Source organism: Antennarius striatus, chromosome 17 (assembly GCF_040054535.1).
Source record: "Antennarius striatus isolate MH-2024 chromosome 17, ASM4005453v1, whole genome shotgun sequence".
Classification (NCBI taxonomy): domain Eukaryota; kingdom Metazoa; phylum Chordata; class Actinopteri; order Lophiiformes; family Antennariidae; genus Antennarius; species Antennarius striatus.
The window spans coordinates 11,781,064-11,808,208 of NC_090792.1; the positions used below are offsets into that span (position 1 = coordinate 11,781,064).

At 41.1% G+C, this 27,145-nt stretch overlaps 1 protein-coding gene across 2 annotated transcripts; it reads right to left on the bottom strand.

The window, feature by feature from the left end:
• Positions 1–63: 63 nt before the first annotated feature.
• bahd1 (bromo adjacent homology domain containing 1) lies at positions 64–26,956 on the bottom strand. 2 transcript variants are annotated; one of them, XM_068338259.1, is made up of 7 exons: positions 26,850–26,956; positions 8,719–10,484; positions 5,781–6,190; positions 5,472–5,631; positions 5,305–5,384; positions 4,551–4,642; positions 64–4,356 (listed from the first exon to the last, which is right to left on the bottom strand). In XM_068338259.1, exons 2-7 carry the CDS (start codon positions 10,358–10,360, stop codon positions 4,164–4,166), a joined length of 2,577 nt encoding a protein of 858 aa, XP_068194360.1. In that variant the 5' UTR covers positions 10,361–10,484; positions 26,850–26,956; the 3' UTR covers positions 64–4,163. The 2 variants fall into 2 exon arrangements, with proteins under 2 accessions (XP_068194360.1, XP_068194359.1); XM_068338258.1 differs by having other exon boundaries at positions 26,397–26,956.
• Between the last annotated feature and the right edge of the window lie 189 nt (positions 26,957–27,145).

Consider the following 27,145-nt stretch of genomic DNA (forward strand, 5'->3'; position numbering starts at 1 on the left):
TATTTGCATTTTTAAGGTTAAGGTTGGAGAGATCCATATTTTATTGTAACAGGGTTACAGACTACATAATTAAGTACCTCAATGAGGCCTTTACAAAATAGAACTGTGAAGGTGTCTTCTTCTTTTCCTTTCGGCTTTTCCTTTCAGGGGTCGCCACATCGAATCAGTTGCCTCCATCTAAGCCTTTCTCTCACATCTCTATTTGTGCATTAAGGGGCACTAGAGGACAGCTAGCCAAGGCCAAGTGGTTTGTTCCTGCGAATGACCTTTTTGACCTTAGTTTCTTCAGATGAATGCAAAGATCTACAAATAATGATGCATAAATTGTCAGTGATGACCACATGTTCTGACTGTGTAAAGGAACATGTACTCCTGGTTGGGTTTTGTAGATGATGTTTGTATGTAGGCTAGATGATAGTTATTCTGTTAGACTGTCATTGAAGAAACCATACCGATAATCTATGAACAAAAATAAAGTGCACTCCTCTGAATACTTCAGCAATTAAATAGAACTTTTCACCCCTTGAACAAATGCTGATTGCTACAAGAACAGGATGTTACAGGTAACTGGTTGAACTGGTTCAATCATGATTCCTTTACAATTACAATCAGTTTACAGCATTATAAACCTTATTAAATTGTAAGATGGATGTAGTTTGCTGCTTCAGATATCTTGATTACTTTTAGGTAGCTAGTGTGTTTCATGTTATTGATGTTACACAAATCAATATTAAATCCTGTCCACTGATGACTCCATCAAACCTGTCAAAGGCAGAGGGCGCCACCACGTGGGTAACAACAATCACTGCAACTCAACCTTTTTTGTTTCCGAGACCACCAATAAATTCTCATTGACACACATAAACTCATATATTATTTATTACAATTAAATATTTTTCTTATATTACAGAGGTCCATTTGAAACCATACAAATAATTTGTGCTGTGATTACTATTTCCAAGGTATTTTCAAAACGTCATGCAAAGAATAAGACCATGAATTCACATCAGAAGAACCAAAGTTTAGGGTTTCACTTTTTAACCTGGAGATGAAATTAAATTCAAGTTTCAATACCTTCTCCTCGCTCTCTTTTTTGGTGCAAACATTTTTGTGATGATTCATGATCAGACCAAAAATGATGGCAATTACAAGGTGGGAAAAAAACAACACTTGGAATATAAAAGGATGAATGGAAACAGACACAGAGGACCAATTAAGACATAACTATCACACATCTTAAACAAAGGGAGTCTGCTGAGAGATTCCTCAGGCCATAATGTGTACAGTGTGGATGCTCATTTAGAATGCACAGGACAATTTTAAATAGCAGAACGAGATGTAAGTTCGCTCAATGCTGCTTTGTTGTGTTGTATTGTGCCATCTATCAATATTTAATAAAACCTTTTAGTGGAGAAAGTTTGCCCATGATTCTAAATTATTCTTTTCAACTTTAAATCTCAAATATGAAATTATATATTAATTAATGGAACAGGGAAAATTCTACACTAAGTTGATCAAAACCACTCGGTGGTTTGACTATCACATTGGAGCCTATGGAGTTTAAAGTAGTTTATTTTTTTAGGTAGTGAGGTTACAGCATACTGCAGCCTAATAAATGTCTTAGTTGTTCATCTTTATGATATTTCATATTTCCACACTGAACACAATCTGATTAAATTCACAAATGCCACCCTTTACTCTTGATGTCCCTGAAACCATGGGAGCGTAGGAGTGGCCATTTGGAAAATTGAGAGGAGGAGGATAATGATGAATGAATTTTAAAGGGTTCTGATAAAACACAATGTTTTGTCCATCATGAAAACTTTAAATGAGTGAAATTCATTTTAACTACTTGAATTCATGGTGATTTCAGCCGGTGTTCTCCAGGAAGCACAAAACTACAGACCTTTACGCAGTTGTTCAGTATTTTGGGACACGTGCTTATCACTTTCTTATCAAGAGTTACCTGATATAATCCATACCACACTCACATCTTTGTTTGTCTTTGCACGATGTTGAATTAGAGCTGATCATTATTTTATTTTCGTTTTTCCAGACGTTATTTAGACAGTTTCGTAGTTGCAGCTAGGTGGATTTTTCCTTTCTGACTGCCAGATTTACACCTGCAGGATGAATGCTAAGCTGGTGTAATTGGGCACTCAGTAGTCAGTGTAAAGATACAAGAGTGGTATTGACTTTCTTTTTCAGGTCATGTGTGGAACGCAAACAACTGTAGTTTGAAAATAATATCAAGATAAGAATAAAAATAGATTGCTTTTACGTTCCAGATCACATGAAAACATTTCGAGCTTCCAGGAAATCCTGATCAGCACATTAAAAAGCTTTGTGACCTCAGGCTGATACTTCAAAATGAAACATTGGGAATGTCCTCTAAGGCAGCAGGATAAAGAGTTCAGGCTAATAGCAAGGAAAGTCTAAAATACTGCAAAATTCAATATTTAAACAGTGACGAGGCAAACTCTTTTGATCAGAGTGAAAGAAAGCTGGGAGAGGCCTGGATGTTTTGGTCCAGCAGGTTACAAACATGTTAGCAGGTGTCCTTCCAGAAGTATTCTTCCAAAGGCTCACAAACGCGTCCTTAAATCTGCCCGGAGGACCACAGAATCTCTACACAACATTCAACAAGCTTGTATTGGGCAAGCGATCAGTCACAGAAATACGACTTCAGAAGGAGAGACATTTTACACCTACCCTCTGATCAGGAATGAAAGCCACTCATCTAAAACTCCATTGTTTAAAATTATCTTTTGAAAATAAATTAGATTTTCTCAGTACATAAATAAATACACTTCGTCTCTTTCACAGAGAAATGAATGACAGATCTAAATGCTACACTGAATACATGGCTCACCATTTTCAGCAGTGAGCAAAAAAGAATATAGGTGACTTCATGCCATCTGCCTTGAACAGATACTCATCCAGATATATAAATGTAAATATACAATTAATTGACACCAGGCGTCAAATCACACCTTTGTCAAACAGCTTTCAGAAAGCACAAACACTCTTAAGCACTGGTGTAACAAAAATGCTTAGCCTACTGGATATCATCACAAAAAAAAACAAACTGGTGTGCTTTTTGTGCAGTGCAGACCAGTTGTGACATGAGAAAAATGCCACTGAGCTGAATTTCAGGCTTACAGATCTGACTTAAAACCTCTAATTCTTTCTGTTTAGTTTGTTTGTTGTGCATGTATTTCATCAGTGACAGTAAAAGTTAAATTGGATTTAATCAAACCTTCGGATTAACAACTTTCTTCACATCCGTGTCCCGAGTTTATGACATGGTCAATCCAAAATCAGATGAAAACGGAAAAGTTAACTAATACACTGGCTTGATGGCAGAAAATGTACTTATAGTCTTTATGCAGGATTTAGGTGGGAACATGAATGTCACTCTCATGTCACGCATAAGGAAGCAACCAACCCAACTGTGTCCAAAGCCAAAGACAGCTAGCCTGGATTCCTCTGTTTATGCTAAATTGATCAATCCCACTCATCTGTGCGCAGCTGGCAGGCAAAAAAAATGGTATTGATTTCTCACTTGACTTACAGCAAGAGAACCAAAAATAAAATCACATCTCATTAAACATCTGGAGTAAAGATGTTCACACTCGGAGAATTTTTCTACATTCAGACGGACCTGACGCTAAATGTGAAGTACAGATAACTTTAATGACAAATGTGACCAAATCTTCAGCCACTTTGGAATCTGTAAAGGCCTGATGCAGCGTGATATGCTTTGAATTTCCTTCAGCGACGGCAAATCATGGAGACAAATGATGCGTCTGGTTTCTGTCATGTGACATCATCTCTCCACATCTATCAAATGTCACTTCTTAGAGCTACAACAGCACTTTCTACAGCAGAGCAAATCCAGGTTCTTCACGCAGCTGCAATGACACCAGAGAGCCTTAAAGAGCACTTTACACTACCGTATTAAATCATACACAATGTGTCAGACTCGATAAAGGTGTGGCATGTAAAGCATGGAAAAACAGTTTAAAACAAAATAAGCTCATCATTTAAACCTTCATCCTACACGTCACAAAGGCAGCAGGTAGATACGTAGCTAACTAAAGTCAGAGGGACCGGGGGGACGTTATCTCATGTCTCAGAGCGTTACACGCCCTGACCGGGTGCTACTGCAGATTCTTGAGGAGGCGTCCGTAGCGGAAGTCGTAGACATGTCGACAGAAAAATACCAGGTCTGGATCGACGTCATCGGGCACACAGTGGTGAGTGGGCGTGGCATTGCCGATGGCGTGTGGCACCACGAGGGAGGCGGCTCCATCACGAACGCCATCCCGTCGGCATTTCACCAAGGCACAAAATCTGGAAGAAAAAAGATGCAGGACATCACAGTCAATCACCTTCAAACTGACTGAACTGTCTGATTTTTCATGTTAAATGCCTTTTGTATGTATTTGAAATGCTTTAAATTATGTTCCTATAGAATTCTTTCTCTCAGAAAATCAAATAATCTGGTTTGAGCAAAATATATACAGTTAAAAGAAATATGTTCTTACCGGCAATACTGTGCCAATGTCAGGACATAACATTTGTCTTCAATACAGGCCACGCTGTTTACATCCTGGTGACGAGATGCAAAGATCTCTTTCTGTGGAACAGAAACACATTAAAGTATTAAATAAATTTAAAAAACCCTCATCATCCACACGATTGATCCCTTTACGCTCTGGCAGTCTGCTGTCCACACAAACACATCGGCCTCACCTTTTCCTCCAGATGTGCAAACAGATTGAAAAGGTGCTGCACTTCTTCCGCTGTTATGTTCTCACGGTGAAGACGTGATGTGCTGATCATTAATGCAGCCGTGCGATGACAAGCCTTCATATGTGCTATTGTTGCTGGAGATTTAATAACGCAGAACCTGTTCCTCTGGGAGATTTCTGACGACAGGAGGCAAGCAAAATAGAAGCTGCTGCTCCTGTGTTCCTGCCTCTGTGTGTGTGTGTGTGTGTGTGTGTGTGTGTGTGTGTGTGTGTGTGTGTGTGTGTGTGTGTGTGTGTGTGTACTTGTTCAATCCCTTACTCTCTGCAAGGGAAGTTTGTAAATTCAATAGAGAGAAAAAAAATTCTCAGAAATCTTCCCTGGAAATCCTCTGAATTCCCTGAATCATTCCTTTCGGTACCGATAGCTAATGTGTACTGCCTCATGTAAAGACCGAATGAAGCATAACGCTCAGACACAAACTGATTTACAAGCTGATTTGCATACAGATGCCTGGATCTTTCCACTGGAAACCAAATTTCCTCTCACCTCACAATGTACATTGGGGTTGCGTCCACCCTGCGTGTGTTCTGGACGGTAGTACCAAAACAAACTCATCATGAGCTCTCCTGTGGAAGAAGTAAAACAAAACACATGTTGTTGTTTGCCGTTATTGCGACATCCACTCAGCTTCTTCACCGCTGGAGGTGTCCTACCTGATTCTGGCTCTTCCCACAGGGCTGAGACCTTGGCCACATAAGGCAGAGACTTCTTCCTGGGTCCAGATTTCAGCAGGACATTGTCTCTGACCCGAATCAGTTCCCTGTCCCTTTGGACTCCCTCAAAACATGTCCTCAAAACCATCGCCTCCTCCCCCTGGGGACACAAGCAGCAGGAGATTCAGGAGTGTGTGATAAATCATCTCAAACACCCTCAGGACAGTCAACTTAAATTCCACCAGATTTAATAATTCCAGCAGCAGTATGTCTGCGACACAAAGCATGAGCGTGACTTTCTCTACGTACCACTGAGAAGACCTCCTTCTGGAACGGAGGGCCAACTGGCTTCCAGCCATTGGTGGTTTTTTGGCGGCCATTCTTTGGCTGCCTGGCAACCGTTCGCTCTCTGGCACCGGCGGGGCTAAGCTTCTGTTTCGGCTTCCTGCTGAGAGGGCAGACAGGAGAGCTGATGATGCCGGCACTGCGAGCGCCAGACCTTGACCCGCTGGGTGACTTGGCACTCCGTGGACACTCTTTCGCCACCTGCAGCAAAGGCTGCGGTTGGCTGGGGTCGGACAGAGGGGTTTGAATGTGGGGCACTGATTGGCCGGCTGGAGGCACAGTGGGAACAGGACAGCCAGTGAGGACTCTGGGGCTGGGACAGATGGGGATGGATGAGGGACTGTGATGGTCGGTGACGGCCGATGGATAGTCGTCTGAGGAAAGAACAGAAGAGATCATGAAGCTGAGTGACAGATCATGTGACCAGTCCCTAAAGGGGCAGCGATCAACAGCCTTCAACAAGGTTACATAATAGAGACATGAATGGCACTGTTGTCATTAGTTCTGCAGTAGAAAACACAAAAGGGAACCTCTATTAAGGTCAATTATAGTCTTCACACACTCACACTCACACACACACACACACACACACACACACACACACATGCACACAATTAGGCATCCAAACAAAGCTGAGAGTGAGTAAACTAATGTTTAACAGCAAAACGTAATGAGCAGCAATTTTATTCATGTACAGTATTTTCTCCACTATAAGACACACCTAAAAACCTTTAATTTTCTCAAAAACCAACAGTGCGTCTTATAATCTAGTGCATCTTATATATGTAAACGGTTTTAAAATAAGCCATTCATTGAAGGTGTGCCTTATAATCAGATGTGCCTTATAATCCAGTGTGCCTCATATATTAAAAAAGTTTTAAAATAGGCCATTCATTGAAGGCGCGCCTTATAGTCCAGTGCGCCTTATAGTGCAGAAAATACTGTAAACTTTTGGAATGCATGACTTGAAAATGACATTTTGTAAACAGTTGCATTGAAATTTTAGTCAACGACAAACTTTGTTAATGGTTAATGTGTCTGATTGTGAATTCTGAAATATTTGCGCCCACAACAGAAAGCACTGCAGCCTGTGGGCTTCAGAGGTGTGAGGAGATGTGCTGGTTAGATTTCATTCGAACGCCGCCACCTCTAGTGAACAACTTGTAAATAGTTTCCAGAATATTTCAAAACAGAATCCGGTAGCAAATCTCACTATGATACTTTTTGTATCCATCGAGGGAGATTATCAGATGCGTTATAACATAGCAACTACGGTGACGTCGCTTTACTTCAGTTGGCCTCAGACAAAATGAAGTAACTCTTCCGAATCCGTTGACCCTCAAAACCTGCTCCTCGCATTTGGACGCATTTTTTCTCATTGTGTTCATCATCAGTAGTTTATGAGTTATCAGCGATCAAACAATTTTCCAGAACAGCTAATCTGTTTTTCATTGAGACGTAACTTCTTGCCAGTCACAAATACATGAAACCAATTGTGTTATTTACACCACACACTGGTGCCAACACCACGTCTCTATTCCACTCTGATACCAGACTAAAGCCCTGACAACTGATAACCTTTTAAGATATGTTTCACAAAATCAAACAAACACAGGTGATCGTGTGTGTGTGTGTGTTCATTTCTTACAGGTTTTGGTCTTGGGTAACATTCAGGTGTTTCTAACCGCACACACTCCTGTTCATATATTGGCCTTAACACGACAGATATCTCTGACTGAACTGCTGACGCTCTATCTCACAGTCAGACTTGTATTCACTGTCCAGCAGCTCATATTCAAATGTAAACATTAAGTCTTTCCCTCTTATCTAACATATTCTTGTAATTTTCCATCCTTGGGTCAGTAAAACATGCCTGAAATACGAGCTATTCTCAACACACTGCACTACTTTGGCAGCCAGATTAGAGGCTTACAAAGGAGCCTTATATCTATTATGTGCTCATGAATGTTTAAGCACAACAGTAGGATTTCCCATTAAGTATTAAAAAGGGTCGATGATTTTACACATGAAGTTCAGTATTCTTGTAGTGGGAAATGTGACTCAGTCTGTGAAAATAATTTAATTACCTCTACCACGGAGGTTACGTCTTCAGTCATGTCTGTTTTTCGAGTGGTTTGTCACAACTACTGAGTGGATTTCCATGACACTTGGCGGGGGATGGGGCCAGAACAGACCTCATTTCAGTTCAGATCCGGATAAAGACGCATAGCAAAGATTTTTTTTACTTCTACTTGTGAATAGATCGTAATTAAATTAATCAGGCATATTTAGGGGTGTACAGGTATGTCTGTGTGTGTGCAAAAAAATAAAAATTCAAGATCCAACTTTAAATCTGTGTCTGTTGTTGTTTGATTTTAGATAGTATTTGATTGAATTAAAGAGGCTTGTTGGTATAATCTGATAATGTGACCAAACTGGAACACATTACTGTGGAGTGACCTTTCAATCATCTCAAAAAGAACTTCAGTGTTCCAATCTAGCTAAACTGTCTACATAATGTTTTACTTTCCCACTGTACATCTTGTTCTATTGGAATATCTGTACATCTACATATTTTACAAGAGCTGAAAAATAAATGGACCCAGTAGGGTTATATTTCCAAAATCAGGAGTAAACCTTTGTTCTTAAGGTAAGTTTATCTTCCTTCACCTCCCTCTTTCTGCGGCAGCAAACACATCCTTTCAACATTCAACGATCAGACATAATGGATGCTGTCCCGTCCACATGTACAGGAAATCTGAGGAGGCTTTTGTCAGTGTTGCTATACAAGCGCTTCCAACACAGAATCCAGAACTCCTTTTGACTTAATCAAAAAACAACTTTGCTGCTGCAGTTTGACTAAAAAAAGAAAACTAGAAATATTACGTTGTCGTGTTCCTACCTCTTTTGATGCAGTGGCTGCATGTGGTGCAGTCTGATGTGCTGAAGGAGCACCTTCCTCTGGTGATGGCAGGAATCACACTGGTATAGGAAGAGTACCCACTGGTCCTGCAGGGCTCTGCGTAGCATGTGTCCATGGAGGTGCAGCAGTATACTGGATGGGTAATCCCTGAGGGCTGTGGACCCGAGCTGGGGAGCAGCTTGGGCCTCTTGCCGCTCCTTGAGCATAAAGTGAGGGGTGATATGGGAGAAGGCTGGTTATCCGGGTGGCTGAAGTGAACGTAGTAGCCAGGGAAGCAAGTGTACGTATGTGGGCTGATTGTCATGGTTGCTGGGTGGCCTATGGAGTGGGGCGACTGCAAATGGTGGTGATGATGATGGTGGTGGTGATGGTGGTGGTGGAACACCTCGGACAGCGAGCCATCCTCTGATTCCTTGAAGGTCTTGTCGTCCAGGATGAGGGCCAGTCTGTGACAGTACTTGACACAGCGCTCCTGAGAGCAGCAGTAACACGACGACACGTCAGCCTCCACCTGCTCCTCTTTGACCGCTTTCAAGGAGTATCCCAGCGAAGCGGAACGATGGAACGCATGTTTGACACAGTCCTCTCCTCGTGTGGCGCTCTTCCACTCCGGATCCAAATCCTCGCTTTTACACAAGCTACAGCAGCCCTGAGTGATAGAACCCTGTTGGGAATGAAGCGGATCATCTGTACCCTGTTTTCTGTGCTTTAGTTGGTCCTGGTGTTTGGTGTGTGTTGTTCTTTTGGTCAGGGTTGTGTCTCCACTCGCTGGCTTGCCACTAATCTCATCAGTCGAAGCTGCTGCTTCAGTCTCATTCAACAGCTTGGACTCTGTCTTTTTTTGTCTCTTAAATCCATATGTAGAACTGGCCAGCTTGAGCAGCGTTGCAGCCGTAAGGCCAGCCTGACGTCGCGGTGTTGGTGCAAACAACGCCAACCAGTCAATATCCTGAGCCTCTGTTGCCGGGCGCCTCTGATTTTTAACTCTTTTTCGGTCCGCTTTCCCTTCCTGAGGAACCTTTCTAGTTTTAGAATCTCTATCTTCCGTTTTAGCTACACCTTCATCTACTGAATCCTCATGAGGAGGCTGCCTCCTCTTTGTGAGACTTGAGGCAAGGGAATCCTCTCTGTAGAGCAACAAGCTGTTGACAGCCTCAGCATTGAGAGACGCCATCCGCCGCCTGCGGGGCTCAAACTCAGGAGTGGGCAACAGGAGTAAGGCGTCAGATTGGTGTATTTTTGGTACCAGCGCTTGCTGATTGGCTGTGGAAGTTTTTTTAAGTCCATATTTGGTCCGTCTCTGACTGGAGCTGGAGCACAGCGCCTTTTTGACTTTAGTGCTCTTTTGTCTCCCAGCTTTTGGTACAGACTTTTCCTTACCCACAATTCCTTTCGCTTCCAGACGGGTGAGCAGGACGCAACAGTCTAGTGCCTCTCCATCATCCACTCCCAGTGTCTTCTTTCTGTGCCGCTGTGTCTCTTTCTTATCCTTCTTCTTCTTACCTCTAAGCTCATTTGTTCTCTTCTTCCCTTTTTTCACACTGCCTCCTCTCTCCTTGCTTGCCTTTTCCTTGCACAGCTTCTGGCGTTTCACAGGCCGACTCCGCTGAGCTTTCACCATGTTCTCAGCATCCACAGACAGATCCACCACCTCCTCTTCATCCACTGTGTCCTCTGATGGTGGGTTTCAGCTCAAATAGACCCATCAGTAAGCCTCATCATGAATCATCACCTGGGCCCAAACACTGTGAAGATGCACAGAAAAGACATTTAGCTTAGCTTAAGCCAGAGCAAGCCTTCCACACTGCAGTGACTTCATGTAACACACAGGATCTTTTCATGCATTATTTAGCAACCAGTTTTACTTTGTTTGTGGTCAATTTTCAGGTCCTCTGAGAAAATCACCACTTAGACAATGTTCCTCTCCATGCAAACCACACAGAACACACAGGATGGAGGAGAACGCATTATTCAATGTTATGCGTTAACTTAAGGCTTTATGCACTCACCACCTGCTCTTTTAACACTTAAAAAATTAATTGAACATGCCGTAGCCATTGCACACGCTGATTTAGGTTTGAATTGGATCCAGCTAATGAATAAACTATTACATAACTGTTTTATCACCAAGGAACTTTTTCAGGTCTATGAACCCACATTAATGGCTCACACAATCCAACAAAAGCCTAAATATACAAGCATTGTCTCAGTCAGAAGTGAAACAGTGCAACACGGAGCAGAAACAAATGAGGCTTTTCGCTGATGTATTCAATATTTGATATGGGAGATGCTTTTGGAAGTAATCTGATCTGATTTCATTGTAGGTGCAGCTAAAGACCGGAGCTGATCTCTGAAGGCACTGCAGCTTACCAAAGAGTAGGTACTTGAATTAAACAGGAAGAGCGGTTAACCTCAAAAGACTACATTTCTGCAAGGCCAGAAGGAGATCAAAATCAATAACAAATTACAACAAGCTATCAAAGTAAGAATTACTTCAACCAATCCTTATTTCACCAAAACCCATTGGCAAAAACAGGATGGGATCATGCTGAGTATATCAAATCTTCACAGAAGAAGTCAATCCCAAGAGTCCTCCGGCTTCATCAGCACAAAAAAAACATCTCAACTTTCAAGAGCTAATTCTCAGTGACCTTTATCATACTCCTGTGTGCTGTATACAGACCTGAATCATCCCTATAGCTGCATCCCCCAAGCATAATTGTGCAACTTGACCTCCAAGAATAAAGCCAGCAAAAGGTCTTGTATATATTAAGAGACTCTTCTGCCAACACCCCCCACCCCCAAAAAAGCATTGATTTTTCACAAAGGCATAATGTCTCAAAGAGGACCGAGTCTCCGAGGCCTGACACTTACTGTATTCAATTATTGGTCCGATCTTATAACGAGCTGTGTATTCACCTTTTCCACACATGCAAATTTAATTTGGAGCTTAAATATCTCTTGATTGATGTAATTTAACTGCTGATGTTTTTGTCTCTCATCAGGAAACGTGAAACATTAGTAAAGGAGCCCTCACAGTTTCTTAAGGTGACATATTTCTCTCCTAATACTAGACTTTCTTTGCTTGAAACAACACACAAATGAAAAGATGCCTTTCTATTAATATTGATGGACAAAAGCAAAAACCCTAACCCTCAATTTAAAAAAAAAAAAATTCCTGAACATGTTTTGGCTTTTTTCAACATTTATCCTAATGCAAAAAACACAAAACCAATTTCAACACTGCGTTCAGACTGGAGGCAAAGGGGATTCCAATCAGATTCCCTTTCATATCTCATTTTTAGGGCAGACTCTCCACAGTCTTTCGCAAGTGTCCGAATAGGATCTTGTCTGTTCAGACTGGGCCGCATTATTGGCTGATCTGACACGTTGCCGTAGCAACGACGTTGTCCACGCTCGTAACGTTCATTGGCATACATCTTGTCAAAATCCGATTTTATGTGGAATGTGCCTGTTCAAACTACAAAATAGCAGTCCGCTTTCAATCTGGATGGTTTAAAAATCAGATTTTGGCTGCCAGTCTGAATGCAGCCTTTGTTGAGGGGCGGCACATGGGTCAGGGAATCTATACATTATCTATACGCTTGTCATATTGTCTATAGGTGTATAGAGTTTTGTATACAACCCACAGAATTCTGTTTGAATGAAAAAGCATCTTTACACAAAAGACACCATTCCAACATTCCAAAACAGGCTTCAAAGGCATCCACACGCTTGATTTATACACACCCAGAGCTGTTTATCCCAACAGATTGTCTTTTATACGCATTTTAAGGTTACTTATATTTTCTTGTTTGATGAATTAATGTACATCACATCACAGCTAATATACTTTCCCTTGCTTGCCTGTCTGTTAGCACAGCAACGGATTTGTTAGAATTTGGTGGTGATCCAGGTCAAAACTTGGTGGAGGGTTACGCTCACCAAGCTGTGCCTAACTTTCTGAGTGAGACTCTCATAATGGAGAGTCAAAGAGAGTTTTGTGTGTGTGTGTGTGTGTGTGTGTGTGTGCACGCGCGTTACAGAAGTCTTTCCTTCGATTTACTGTATATACTGTATATCTGATTACTGTCGGCCAACATACCATTTCCTGTATTGTTAATAGTTTTAAATTCTTCTTTCTGTACAGTGACATGGTTCAGAAGGAGAATGATGACTCAAACTGTACAAATTCCATTTAAACTGCCTTTGTCCTGTATAATAACAACAGAATAATTCAATCAACAGGTCATTTATGCACCCAGGTTTTTAAAAGACTTAAACTCATCACATTACATCCAACAAATGTGCATTTCTGTTGTTTCAAAAACAATACAATCTGACCACAACGGCACTTTATGTCACCTTCAAATGACAGAACAGACCCGCTATTTAGTGACATCACAAACATGAACCCACTTTAACTCCAGTGGACACAACTCAACCGTCTGGCTGGACAATTTCAAACAAAGAAACAGCTCCGTTGGCTCTTACAGCCAAATGACTCTGTGACCTCCAAAATGCAATCCACGAGAAATTTAATTTCCATGTAACAAAAGAACAGAAGGAGTCTCACATTGAGTTTCAGTCTACAGATATCAAATTAAGTAGCTTCATTTGAATAAGACAAACATGCACAACAAAGACAAAACCTCAATGAAGAGAACTGCTTTTTTTTTTAAAGACAGACCTCCACGAAACTCGCCCTTAGAAATAAAACTACATTTTTGTTAAGATTAATATTGTGGTTTTACATTTAATTCAATTCACATGTAATTCTGAACCACTTTGCACACTCAGCAATACTCACACACACATAAGGTCACAAGATTTTGCTTTGGAATGAACAGAAACAAAAAAAATCCTTGTTGGCAACTGTCCTAAGAGTGTTTCTGTACTTCCCTTTATCTAACCATTTATTTTTTATAATATAAAATACAAAGTTTTCTTTAATGTGGCTTTTCTGGATAACTGGTCATACTCTAAGAGTTTAAGAAATGAACCCAATGGGTTCAAATAATGACCAACCACACAGACAGAATTGGAAATGCTCGCATTCAGAGTTACTTTTCAAATGTCCCTTTTACGGTTGCAGGATTTCCAAAAGTATCCAAATAAAACATAGTAAAAAGGAGGAAAGTCAATTTTTATCTGGTCAAAAGACATTGACAAGTCTTTGGCTTGTCAGTGATTACTTGTGTGTTGCAAACAGGTTAGCTGAAGAAAAAGTGAACAGTTCCGCTGGACTTGTCTCCTGTCAGCTACAGAATATCTTGTAAACCCCCCCAGGGCTCTTAATTATATTAGAGTAAAAGAGAAAAATAATGATCCATTTGTGTAACAGAATGGATTTTCCGTCTAATCCTTTTTAATTGTCTTGCAAGCCCAGGTTGGCAATGACATCACATTACATCACAACACTTTTTTTTTTTTTCAAGCTGAAACGCTATGCAGTTAAAAAGGGAATGGAGTGTAAGTGACACATTAAACCCAGTTAGTAGGAATTGGACATCCTAGATCTCCCCACTGCCCTGCTGATAGCTGATTATCTGTCTGCCTGTTGGGCGAGGAGCCGCCTTGCTGTGAGGAGGATGTGGTGAGGAGCTGTCATCATGAGAGAAAAGCCCTGAGGCTGCTGGAGCCCTCAGGAATAGAACCTCTGCTCCTCTGTGCATCTCCACATATCAAGTCCACTTTTTTCCAACAGCACCCCCCCACACACACACACAAACACACACACACCCCGACGCACAACCACCATCCTCCAACCTGCATGCTGGTCCAGGCAGCAGCACTTAGAAACAGATCTGGACTACACGAAGCAGCAAAGACAGTGAAGAAGCTTGGATTGAAGCAGACTCGCCTAATAGTGTTGATCTTCAAGAGTGTAGAGATGAGAAGTGGGGGGGGGGGAAGCTCCTCGGTGGCGGAGCGTAAAACATCCGCGGCTCAAACGCGAGGTTCGACGCGCAGCCGCTGGTGTATCCGATGATGAGGTTAAAGCCGAGTTGGCCCCGATCCGATCAGATCCCAGCTGTGACGGGGATTGTTACAGCCTCCCTTCATCGTGACCGTCCGCGTCCCGTCGGAGATACAGATCCCCGCTAACAGCATCTACTCCGTGCGGCTGTCGTCCTGGGAGAGCGATCCGCGGAGCGCGCAGCCCACGGCAGCCGGAGACACGGTGAACAAATCGGTGAGCGGTGACCTACTTCCGAAGTGGCATGCTGGTGATAATATTCATGCGCTGCCTGCGTTCACATTCGCCGTTTCACCGGGACAACCCCCCAACACCACCACCACCCCCAACTCCAACCCACAGCCGAATCACGGTGCTGAAATATTCCTGCAGGGAATAAACTGTTAGTCACCAGCATTCAAGGTCTTTCATTAGATTTCTCTCCCATCGTGATTTCCTTTTATCACAAGAATACCTGGCTCTATTTTAAGCCACTCTAAAGCTAAAACGTCAAGCGGAGGTGACCCAACTTCACCAGTCCAGCACCACGGGGGTCCACGTGGACCACACATGCATCCTCTGATGGGCCTGGAGCAGGGGTTAATTATTTGGAGAAGATGAGTAACCATCATTCATCTTAAAAATGTCTCTTTCCCTTGGAAAAGTCAAACATGGAATTTGTAGTAAAGTCTAAATATAAAAATTCTCAACTACTTCTATTCATTTGTAAAATAAAGTGAAGGTAGAATGCAGAGTTTGCGGTATATATAATCCATAATTATGATTGCCCCCTCAGAGTTGTTTAGAATAACTTGTTTCCACTGAAACAAATGATGTATAATATAGTTGGTAGTAAGGACGAAGTTTGGTGACGCTAGAATGTCTAATCTGAAATATGCTTGAAACAATGTTGGTGTCATTAATTACTACTAATGGATGTTAACTGATTATATATTTTTTTTCTGTCCAATGTGCCAGTGGTATTATCTTAGAAAATGAAGAGATTAAGAACAAAGAAAAGAAAAAGGAGTTGAGAAGAAAGTTGGTCCTACCATATTTTTTATAATTGTTTAAAAGTCAAAAATGAAAATTGAGACCATAAAATATGATTATATGAAATAACAATCCATGGTAATCACCCACACTGGAGCAGCAAAGGTCAAGTTTCCATTCTTGTCTTAGCGAAGCAATTCATGATAAATTCATGAAAACAATCATTAAACTAAAATAGCACTCAGCAGAGTGCATAACTCCAGCAACCCAACAGTTCCCTTTAATTCACATACGTCTCAAACAAAATCAAACTCATAGTTTAAAATTCCTGAATTTAAAACAGGCAATCTTTTAATGGAAGCTCCATTTAATTGCAAGAAGTCATTTACAGCTTGCATATTATTACCGTATATTATTTCCAGAGAAATAAGAAATAAATGCTGAAAAACTACTCAAACTCACAATGCTAATAAGGAAAGGGGGAAAAAAATCCCGAATCCACCTCTTAAGACCAATCCTCACCAAAATTTAATGAAATCTATTCTTGAAGATAAACCATCCTCCCGTCAAGTTTCAAAACCATTCAACAGCTTTTGCGTAATCCAAAACACAAGCACATGGACACAGGTGAGTACATAACCTCCTTGGGATGTAACTCTAAAATTTATATATATATATATATATATATATATATATGTATTATATATAAATGTACTGTACTCTAATAATACACAAATAACTGCTATACCATGACCAGATGAAAACTACAGTAATCTAATATGTGAGAGATCATTTGTAGGAGCATCATATATTATCATAATATAGAAACATACTTTAAATCATTAATAAACTGAGAAGTAAATGATGCACTGATTCTATCAGCTGCAGGAAAGACAGAAAAAACAAACCCATGATGCCAGTTTAGAATCACATTGGCTTCAATATTAATTTGGTAGTCATCGGGTACCCTCTGAGGGCAGCTAAACATCGGCACCATTCCATCCATTCGTCTTGACGTATCTGCCTTGCGAGTGTTGCTGGAGCCTATTTCTGCTGGCTACGGGCGAGAGGCGGGTCACACCCCGGATGTATCGCTATTGCATTGAAGGGCCATACACAAACAGACTCATGCACACACTCGAACCTGTTGACAATTCACATAAACTGCATGTTTTTAGAGGTGGGAGGAAGCCGGAGAACTGGATTCACTATCGTGGATTTTCCATCAGCCCTAAAAAATAACTTCAGTTGTGCAGCAATATATTACATGGATAAATTTGAGAATATTTAACATGGGAGGATTGTAGGACTGTAGACTTTAGGGTGGGTATTTTATTAAGTGATTAATAGAGGAAATACGTAGTCAATGAATCAGTGATGAAAATGATCATTGTAGGAAGCCTATAATCAATACACCTTGCAGATTGTAAACTTATTGCATAGGGAGTGATCAAACGGGATCCCTGTTAAGTACGAGATCCTCTCTGATGAGTTTCACTTTAATATAAATCCCTAAAGGAGTACTTCACTAATTCATTCTGTCAGATAATAATACCAGAGAATACACCTACAATCCCTCTTAATTAGTTTGCATTACTGTGTCCTTTGCTGTACTTGATACAGAATCTAATAATGATGATGAAAAATGATCAATCACAATCGATCATTTCTTAACCTACTATGGTGTGTTACAGTATGATAGACACAAAATAGCCACGGTCACTGAAGGCCCTTTAACTGGACTCTTTCATGAAATGATCAATTACAGAACCAGTTTCTGGTCGGAAAGACTGTCTTGTCAGGTTTACATTGAACAGCATTGGGATACATACTGATTGTCCTCATCAATACCTGCTTTGCAGTGTGTAATTAACAGCTGTAAACAGTGTGTGTAGAGGAAATGAGGCATGAGCACTGATGGAAGGTGAGGGAGTTTAGCATGCTGAGAGCTGACCTGCACTTCAATAAACACTCTGCAGCGTTCTGCAGAGAAGCCAGCAGCCACAGACTGACGTTTCACCATCTATACAGTACACATACTCACTACATATATACTGTAAATATACTACACACATACACTACATTCAGTACATATAGTATGCACATAGTACACAGAGAAACCACATATACAGTATACATATAGTACACGTTTATGCTACATATATACAAGGGCTGTCAGTTAAACGTGTTAGATTAATTAATTACACTGAAAATTAACGCACTATAAAAATAACGCAATTAATCGTGAGCGGCAAGTCAATGCACAAGCATTTTAAATTTGGCCCATTGAAGGACCCGTAGGCTGCAGTGACGTCACTTCGTACCTGCGGCACTAGTCAAAAGCAGAGTGACTGACAACAGAGATGGACACGACGCAGGAGAGAGAGGCAAGCCCACTCAGACCTTTGGGCGGAAAGTTTATTTATAAAAACAACAAACGCGGGACTATTGGGGCAGAAGTGGCTCAGCGGTAGAGCAATCGTCTTGAAGAAGGAACGCCCAGCCAGCGATGGCTCGAGTCCTGCTCCCTCCAGGACATCCATTGGAGAGTGGAAACTCCTTTCTTCATGGTGTATTCTATTGATTAGTCATGCATTACAATTTTGTAATGTCCTAGAATTCAAATTCTTTATTTTGGGGGCCTTTAGGAGGTATAAGATTAAAATGCAATTAATTAGGTTAATTACATATCCTGTTATTAATTAGATAATTCTTTTTAATCACCTGACAGCACTAATATTTACATATAGCATACACACACACTACATATATACATATAGTACAAACACACACTACATATATACATATAGTACACACACAATACATATATACATACAGTACACACATATACTACATATATACATATAGTACACACAGTACATACAGTAAGTATGTACAATGTACTATACAAAGTCCATACAGCACATATACACATAGTACATAAATACCATACATACATACATACTGTATACATTTACAGGACATACATGAAGATCAATTATTAAATTATTGTCTTCCTCCACGTGGTTCCATTTTGTTGTGAGCACAATGATGGTGGATGCACATATAGTATATATACATACAGTATACTGCAGACACTGGGTGAGCTCTGTGTAAAAACCATCAAATCATATTTTAAGTGGATATGACCAACTTGTCAACTAATAGCTGCTTAACCCGGCGTTCGCTGCTGTGATTCTGGTCCACTTGTTCATTCCCTTTTGCTCTGTGTAGACATCTCTGTCTCCTCAGTGGTTAAATGTCCGCTGTGTTCATCTGACTGAATGCTAACTTTAGCGGTGTGCAGTTTGGTGGGAGGAAGGAAGTGTACAGCTGCCTGATGTGACCCAAAATAACATTGATCGAGTGTTGAGACTGAAGCAAAGCAGTAAATATGTCAACAGGACAAAGCAGAGTCAGATGATTATTATCTACGGCTTCATTGTCTCCTTTCACATTACACATAGTTAATCCATTTATACTCACGAATATTGATTTTAGCTACTTTAAAGACCTCTTTAAAGGCACACTTCTCTGTGCTCTTTATAGCTTTCGGTGCTTATCATTGAAGGACTTTTGATCCTTTAACAACATTATAAAATACGCTGAAGATCTGAATTTTTCCACCCCAAAAAAAAGGATGTAATGTGTATTTGTCTGTGTTCTGGGCTCAATTTCAATACAGAATTTTATCCAACAGTTTGTAAAGACAAGTGTAAGTAAATCAATTTTTTTTTAAAAAAACCTCGTGAGAGGAAGAAGAACAACATGTACAAAACAAGTACAGTACAAAACACGTTGTTGGAACATTTACTGCAAAATCGTAAACAACATTTACTTGGCATGGGGTTATATTTGGATTGAGACACTAACGAGCGCATGAAGACAATCAAAACATGAGAAAACATGTTGGGAACACAGGAAACACATCAAGTTGGAAAGCATGTGTTTGCTATACAAGCAGTAATGTGTGTGTAGCCTACAGATGTAGAGATGCCAGTTCAGCACTACAGAGCAGAGACAGGACAGGAAGTGTAATTATCTGCTTCTACTGTTCCTCTTCAAAGAGATGAGGTAAGATGCCAGACAGCCTGACTGGCAAAGAGGAAAAAAAGGAGAGAGAGAGAGAGAGAGAGAGAGAGAGAGAGAGAGAGAGAGAGAGAGAGAGAGAGAGAGAGATATCAAAGAAGAGTAAATTAAAAAAAGATTGGAGCAAAGAGACTGAGAGTAGTAGAGGGAGGATCACACGCTACATTCCACCGATCTGGAGGGGAAAAGTGAAACTTAGTAGAAATCAGTGGGGTAATCTTTCACGTTCACACTCCTGCCTTTCTTCACTTGACAGCTCGTCAGCGATGCAGACATTTGACATCGACTTCCTGAGAGAACAGGCGAGAACGAGGGAGAAGAGACTTTGGGAGAACGTGTCAAAAGACAAGAGGGTGAGGGATTGAGATGGCACAGAGAATGGAGAGAGATCGTCATCGCCGTGAACAAGGACTTTCTGATGGGGGGAGGCCTGTTGCTGGATTTCTAAACCAGCTGAGCAGGGAGGAGGGGAGGGGAGATGGGGGTGGCCTCCCGCCTGCCCACCTGCCAGGGCCTCACTCATGTTTTTAATATCTGCCAAACTGAAGGACGCTTGGTGCCATGTGCTTTTCACTGATGGAGCCTGACGTTTGTCCGTCACACTGGGGGCTTCTGTTCTGTTCGGCCTCAGCCAAACAGGGCTTAAAGTCCCACTTATGTGCACACACACACACACACACACACACACACATGGAAACAATCCCAATGTGTGTGTGTTTGTGAGGAGTGAGCGAGACTAAAAAGCTCCATATCATTTGCAGCTGTGGGCTGGCCAGCAGCTGACAGCGGGCCGTGGGTCTCGTTGTGCTTCCTTCCCCACCGACCCGGCCTTCTCTTCTTCTAGGTTTCCATGAAACAGACCTGTAATTTTCACAGCTGTCTCTCAGGCATTTTGCCAGAGTGAGTCAGGCAAAGAGCTGGTGGGGGTGGGGGGGGTTGGGGCGGGCTGGCAAATTGCTTTACGAGGAGTACTCTTGTGTTGCTCCAGATTCAAACCGGAGAAATACCTCAACTGATCAACATTTAGATATCACTGAAAACCTCACTGGCATCATAAAACATACAAACACACAAGTCTTCATCTGATAGATTTGTAGATCATATTATTCAGGTGGTGTTTAGGGCAATACTGAGATTATAATCCTGTTATATGGAGCGGCAATTAAAAAAAGTCCACTTGAAATTGCTTTAAAAAAACCAAAATAGCAGGAAATCTGTTTTAACACTCAATTTACTAAACACAGAAGGTCAAAGTTAAACCTTCAAATCAGTGTAAATTGCGATGCATGTTTAGAAAAGGTAGTTGGGTCATCATTTAACTGTTTGCCTGAGTTTTCTCTTCCAAAAAAGCACCGACTAACCTGGTGGGGTCTTTGTTGTTTGAATGTGACTTTTTTGGCTTCTTTTAGCAATGTTGGCAAAACCTTGATTTGAGCCAAGGAGGGATTATTCATATGAGATACCCGATACTTCACATAAGGCTCCATATTTCCTACATGTTTTAAGGTTAAGGGTTAAGAGTTCATGAATAACTAGTTTGGAATCATTTAATCTTTTTTTTCCTTCATAGATTTGCATTTCCAGCTAAACATTTCCAGGTTAAACCCACGTAGGCAGGTACAGGATTTTTTCTTCTTGGTGCATCAACCAGTGTAAATGCAGATGTCGCATTTATTTAGAAATACTGGATGTGATCTACTACAAAATATACGTTTTCTGAGAAACATTAGTAGTCTGACACAACTGAGGGGCAAAAAAAAAAAAAAAAGGTGGATAGGTTCGATATGTTTAAATGACATCATTTTCCAAGAGTTTTACAGCCCAGTGAAGATGTTGGCCATGAAATCTTTCCCATATTAAATTATTAGTTTAGAATGGCTTAAGAATGTTGAATTCAGGATGAGAGCAACTATCTGAATGAACCTCAAAAACAGCTGAGGACTGAGGAAGTGGAAAAGAAGCTTTGTTTAAAAGCATACAACTGAAATATGACATAACCAGACTGTGGCGTCTGTAAATAGGAGTTATAAAAAAAAACCCAATGAAACTGTGTCATCTCACAAGGCATGGATCTCCTTGCTGCAGGGGAAAAATGAACGGGATTCAGCAGCTGAGCCAGGAAGAGGAAAAGATGGCAGCAAGAAGAGGACTTAGAGATTAGAGACTGAGAAGACCATTGAGCTGCAGAATGAACTACAGGGTGAAGATGTTGGTGAAGATGTTGCTGGAAGATGTCCTGTCATGTTGGTCATGACCGCAAAAAAGTTCAACAAAACGATGTTCTGAAGAAAGACAAAGACAAAATCTGAATAAAATCAAAGCAGATAGAGGAAGAAAAGTAAGAGATGGATTATTAAGAAAGGAGAGATGTGCTTCTCAGTTTTCATGAGGAGAAAGAAAACGAAGAAAGGAAAAAAATAGAAAGGCGAGAAAGGAGAGGAGGAAGGGCTTCTAGAGCTGGAGGCCCTCTTCCTCGCCCCATTGTTCACCCTCTCTCTGTTCACACCTTACCACTATCTCCTCTCTACACGTGCCTTCCATTCCTCCTTCTACTCTCCCTGATCTCCCTCACCTCTTTCTCTTTAGAACATCATTCTGTTCCTCCCAAGACCTTTCCTCCTTTTCCCTTCCATTATCATTCCTCTCTGCAATGTACTTCATCGCTCTCTCAAACTGTCATCCATTTCCCTCATCCCTTTCTCCTACCATTTCCCGTGATTACCCCTCTGCGCTCACCCTATTCCAACGACTCTCATCCCCATCAAGCGCTTCAGCAGATCAGCTTCAGAGAAACACCTCCTCTTTGTTCCTGTTTGTTCTCAATGTGTCTTCATGGGTTTTCTCCTCACACGGCAAAAGAACACCCACATTCAACTAAACTGTCTCTCGAAGACAACAATTATTATCACACATGACAAAGCCTGTAAGTGCTGCTGACATCAACTATTACTTATCTTAAGTTACTGTTTGGAGGATGAAGGATTCTTGTTCAGAGTACACAAAAGGAGGTGGTAGACGAGTACAGTATAGTCTACGGGAACTCTCCCAAACCTCTTTAATATGTCTACGTCAAATGGAGCATGCGTTAAACCTGGTGTTTTGACTGGTCAAAATACCTTTTGGAAAGGTTTGATAAATTGGATTACATCCGATATTCTAAATCCCATCAAGACATATGAACCACCAAAATAGCCGACCTCAGGGTTCTGTTAAAGTAAGTTAAAAAAAATTAACCCATCATGGATCTGGCTCTTTATCCAGATTACTCCAAAATTCTAAAGATTCCAATTTGGGCACATGCCCCACTAGTCTACTAGGTGTGAAGAAAATCAGTCACAGAGTTCTTGAGTAACTGCAGGTGAAAGGAATCCATTCCACACTTCTGAATAAATAGAATAAAATTCCATCCCCTTTATTCAGATACACTCCAAAATTTTGGGAGTTTTTCCTCCTCATATCTCATCTATCCACCCACAAAATCTGTCATTTTTGTGTTGTCCTGCTAGCAGGTATTGGGTAACTGTTGGATAACATCCAGCACCACTCTGTAGGGAACCAGAATTGACAATGACTAGTTGCCAGTTTCCTTCTCCAGTACAACCAAATGAACAATAGCCATTCATATTGACCTGGTTGTGATTTTGAATATATTCAAGAGAGCATTTTTCAATTCAGAACAACACATTTTATGAACCATGAGCTGTGCAGTAATATGCATGATAACAATATGTTCACAGTGTGACTCAGTTGCATGCTTCTATTCTCTTCTGAGCTCAAGTGGCCCATATATGAGCAGGAAGTGTTTGTCTACTGTGACACAGCAGAGGACGGGGTGTTTGGATCACCGGAGGCATGTTCCCCTCCTCCCCCCCCTTCTTTATGACCACAACAAGACATTTCTTCAGAAATAATGAGATTATGTCTGTGATTGATATCCATTTTTATGACTCACGTGTGGGCACAACACCTCTATTGAGCCTGCTGCTATGGCAGGCCTGCGAAAGTAGGCTCTGGAGAACTGCATAAACACACATCTACCATGACTTCCAGAACTGAAGCTCTATTGTCAGGCTTTTCTGTCCACAAGAGGCTACACAAACACCATTATGCCGAAGAACTCACTGGACAACTTGTATGGCGTGTCTTACCCTGTTGTCACGTCAAAGCCTGTACTCAATAGTAGCTTTTCATGGAGGAGACTCAGGGATTCACATATTAAATAGAAATCGGTTTGTGACTTGGAATAATTTTTCTATTTTTCCTACAATATTTCCTTGTTAAAATAAAAAATTTTAAAAATCTGATTTTTTAAAATAATTTTGCAATTTCTGAGCTGTTAGAAAATGTGTGCGACAGTATTAATAATTAAAAACAGCTCCCGATGGCCCGAAGTGAAGTGTTTTTACTGTACTGTACTTTTTTTTGTGCAACCAACAGTGGCTGAAGATGTTTTCAGATCTTACTCTTTACTAAAAGCATTATTGTGAAATGACCTGACTTGAGCATCACCAATTTAAAGCAATTTTTAAAAAATGTTGATTTCACTTAACAAAAAATAATATGTCAGACAACATGGTTCATTTTGCGCTTAAAAAGCCTCTCAGCCCTGACTTCATGACTCAATTTGTTTCACGAAGAACAATTGTTGGAAAGCTGAAAATAAACAGAAGGCAAGGAAACAGCTGATCTTAAAGGGCAGTAATCAAAGTAAATAGTCATCTTTTAACCTATTAACTTAAGACCAGATAAAACATTTTTCTTTTTTCATTCAAACCCCTCTTTATTGCCATCCGTCAAACCCTGGGTCAAACCAGTCACTACTAACTAAATAACACAACGCTATAATCTTCCTGTTCATTAGACGTTTTCAACTAACTTCCTTCAAGAATCCTTTCATTAAATTTACCCCTCATCCTAGCCTTTATAAGCACCTCATGTTCATTGGGTAGTGTCTACTTATTTTAAATCAGCCACTCCTTCAAAAACGCTCTCTTGATCCATCTAAGTTCCAAGCTAATACTGAACTTTATTTCCTGGCTGAGGTCCTTGATTGGTTTGTTGGACATATGAGGCTTTCTCAAACATTAAGTCCGAAGCTAAAAATGACCAAACATCTAATGTATTGAAATACAATCTAACTGCAACTTTTTATACATATGAAAATGCTGCATTCAAATGAGAATCATAAACACTGGGTTACTTTTTTGGGCACAGAGGTTGTCGTGTATTTGTAGGACTATATTTGTAGACTTCTGTATTTTTTTCACTGCAGAACAACACTATGGCTGTGTTCACTTTGGAAAATTAACACTTCACATGGGAAATAACAGCATTACTGAGGCTGCAGTGTATCATAATGGCTTTAGCAGGAACACACTTCTAAAAGCTGAGATTTCTCTGCAAAGGAATTACCTCACATCACACCACACATCTCTATTTAAGAAGGGACAACCGGATGGAGACGACAAGCTGCTGTTGATCAAAAGCTAGTTACACATCTAAATGTCCTTCTATTCGAGATCCATCTAGAAAGGATTTGTTCTGCATTCCTTTGAAACGTTTCTGTAATCTGAAGCTCAGAAACCACCTAAACTGTCTCTCAGAAATACAGATGAATCCTTTACAAAATTTGTTTCAAGCGGAACCTTTTATAAACAGAAGAACTTGTGGCAGAATTCCATTACCACCCTCTATTATCATGTCACATTTGGTTGATGGGGAGCTCATTTAAGCTGTTACTGTAGCCTAATTTTGAGTATAAAAATGCAATTAGCAATATGCGCTCATGGGGATTTCACATTCTAATTTACAGTCTATATCTGTCAAAATATTCTGAGGTGATGATTCTCTCATGTAACATGTAAATACTTAAATAGCATACAGTACAGGTTAAAAAAAAAGAAAGAAAGAAAGAGAACCACTTCTTCTGGCTGCATGAGAATCAAGATTTCAAAATCTAATTATTTAATCTAAATTAAAAGTTATGATAATAATAGAACTCTGGTTATTATTTTCATATCCCTGGAGTGTAGATTGTCTAAAAATCCAGAGGCAGAATATAGTTTCTTGTCATACATCAATATCTTTAGCACAGTTTTGTACTTTTTCATGAAAAATAAGAACATAAATTGAGAGCACACAATTTGTTGCTCATTCAGTGAAATATTGTCTAATACCACAGTAAAAAAAAAAAAAAGACCAGAAATACTCCAGCAGCACCTTCATAAAAGCACCAGTTCGATGTTAGGCATGTTTTCCCGGTGGTATCTGCAAGTTTGATCTCAGTGTACAACTGTCATCTTCTACCAAACAGCCCCAAACACATGGCAGGAGAGCCTCGAACTTGGCTCGAAGAAGAAGCTCCCTGTCTGACATCGGTTCCAAGCCGAGGCTCACAACTCTAGTCCCTAGCGCGACTGTGTCACCTGCACCCTAAAGAACGAAGAACCCCATAATCCGTCTACAGGTTTCACCACCAACAAGTCTTTCTCATCTATCAGTATCTGGCGAGTTATTCTTCCGAGTCTGAGTTGCCCCACGGCTCGATCGCGTCCCGCCTGACACTTTCAGTTTTGGCCCCGTGATGCGATCCGAGTTTACGGCTGCTGCGTCTTACCACTTAGTAGACCGGAGAAAAACGTGGAGGGAGAGAGAGAGAGAGACACCGCCGTGAAAGGTAGATCACTTCCAAAGAGCCACGGAGTGATGTGTCAGGTGTTCGCTTCCTGCAAGTGAAGGAGGAAACCGGAGCGGAGGACGACACATCGTGAGTGGATCCGCTCCAGCCCGTTTTAGCTCCAAACTCCGCCGCGCTCCTCTCCGATCGCTCCACTTTCCAACTACAATCCTGCTCCCACCAGAGAAAAAAGAAGCGTGACCTGACGAGAATCCAGCGAGCTCCGGTGAAGTACGGCTCTACTTGAACGTGTTTTTACATAACAGCATCATCCGCTTTTTATGTTGACGCATCACGGAGCGAAAACATGGAGTTTCTTAAAGGGCCACGGACGCGCCGCGTCCACATGTCCGCGTCCCCAGCGGCGCGCTGCGCACCGCAGATGGCTCTCACCTGGTTAATGTCTGCGAGTCCTGTGTCTCTGACACCCACCCGTGTTCAGCCTGACAGCAGTAACTGACGTGGGAGCTGTGGTTTGACTGCCTCTGACATGTGGCCTGCGTGTGTGTGTGTGTGTGTGTGTGTGGGGGGGGGGGGGGGTGACACGGATGAAGAGGAGTTCAGCCTCTCTCTCTCTCTCTCTCTCTCTCTCTCTCTCTCTCTCTCTCTCTTTCTCTCTCTCTCTTTCATGTAAGTTTGGGCTGAAGGTATTTTTTATTTTACTTTTTATCTTATTCTTGAAACAATCT

Bases quoted from the DNA above. Each gene is read 5' to 3' on its own strand.
- bahd1 (XM_068338259.1), bottom strand. From the start codon at position 10,360: ATGGTGAAAGCTCAGCGGAGTCGGCCTGTGAAACGCCAGAAGCTGTGC. The intron at 5,385-5,471 runs GTAGGACACCTC...CTTCTTCCACAG, and splicing joins GTGGGAAGAGCCAGAATCAG to GAGAGCTCATGATGAGTTTG. The intron at 4,357-4,550 runs GTAAGAACATAT...TTTTTCTTCCAG, and splicing joins ACATTGGCACAGTATTGCCG to ATTTTGTGCCTTGGTGAAAT.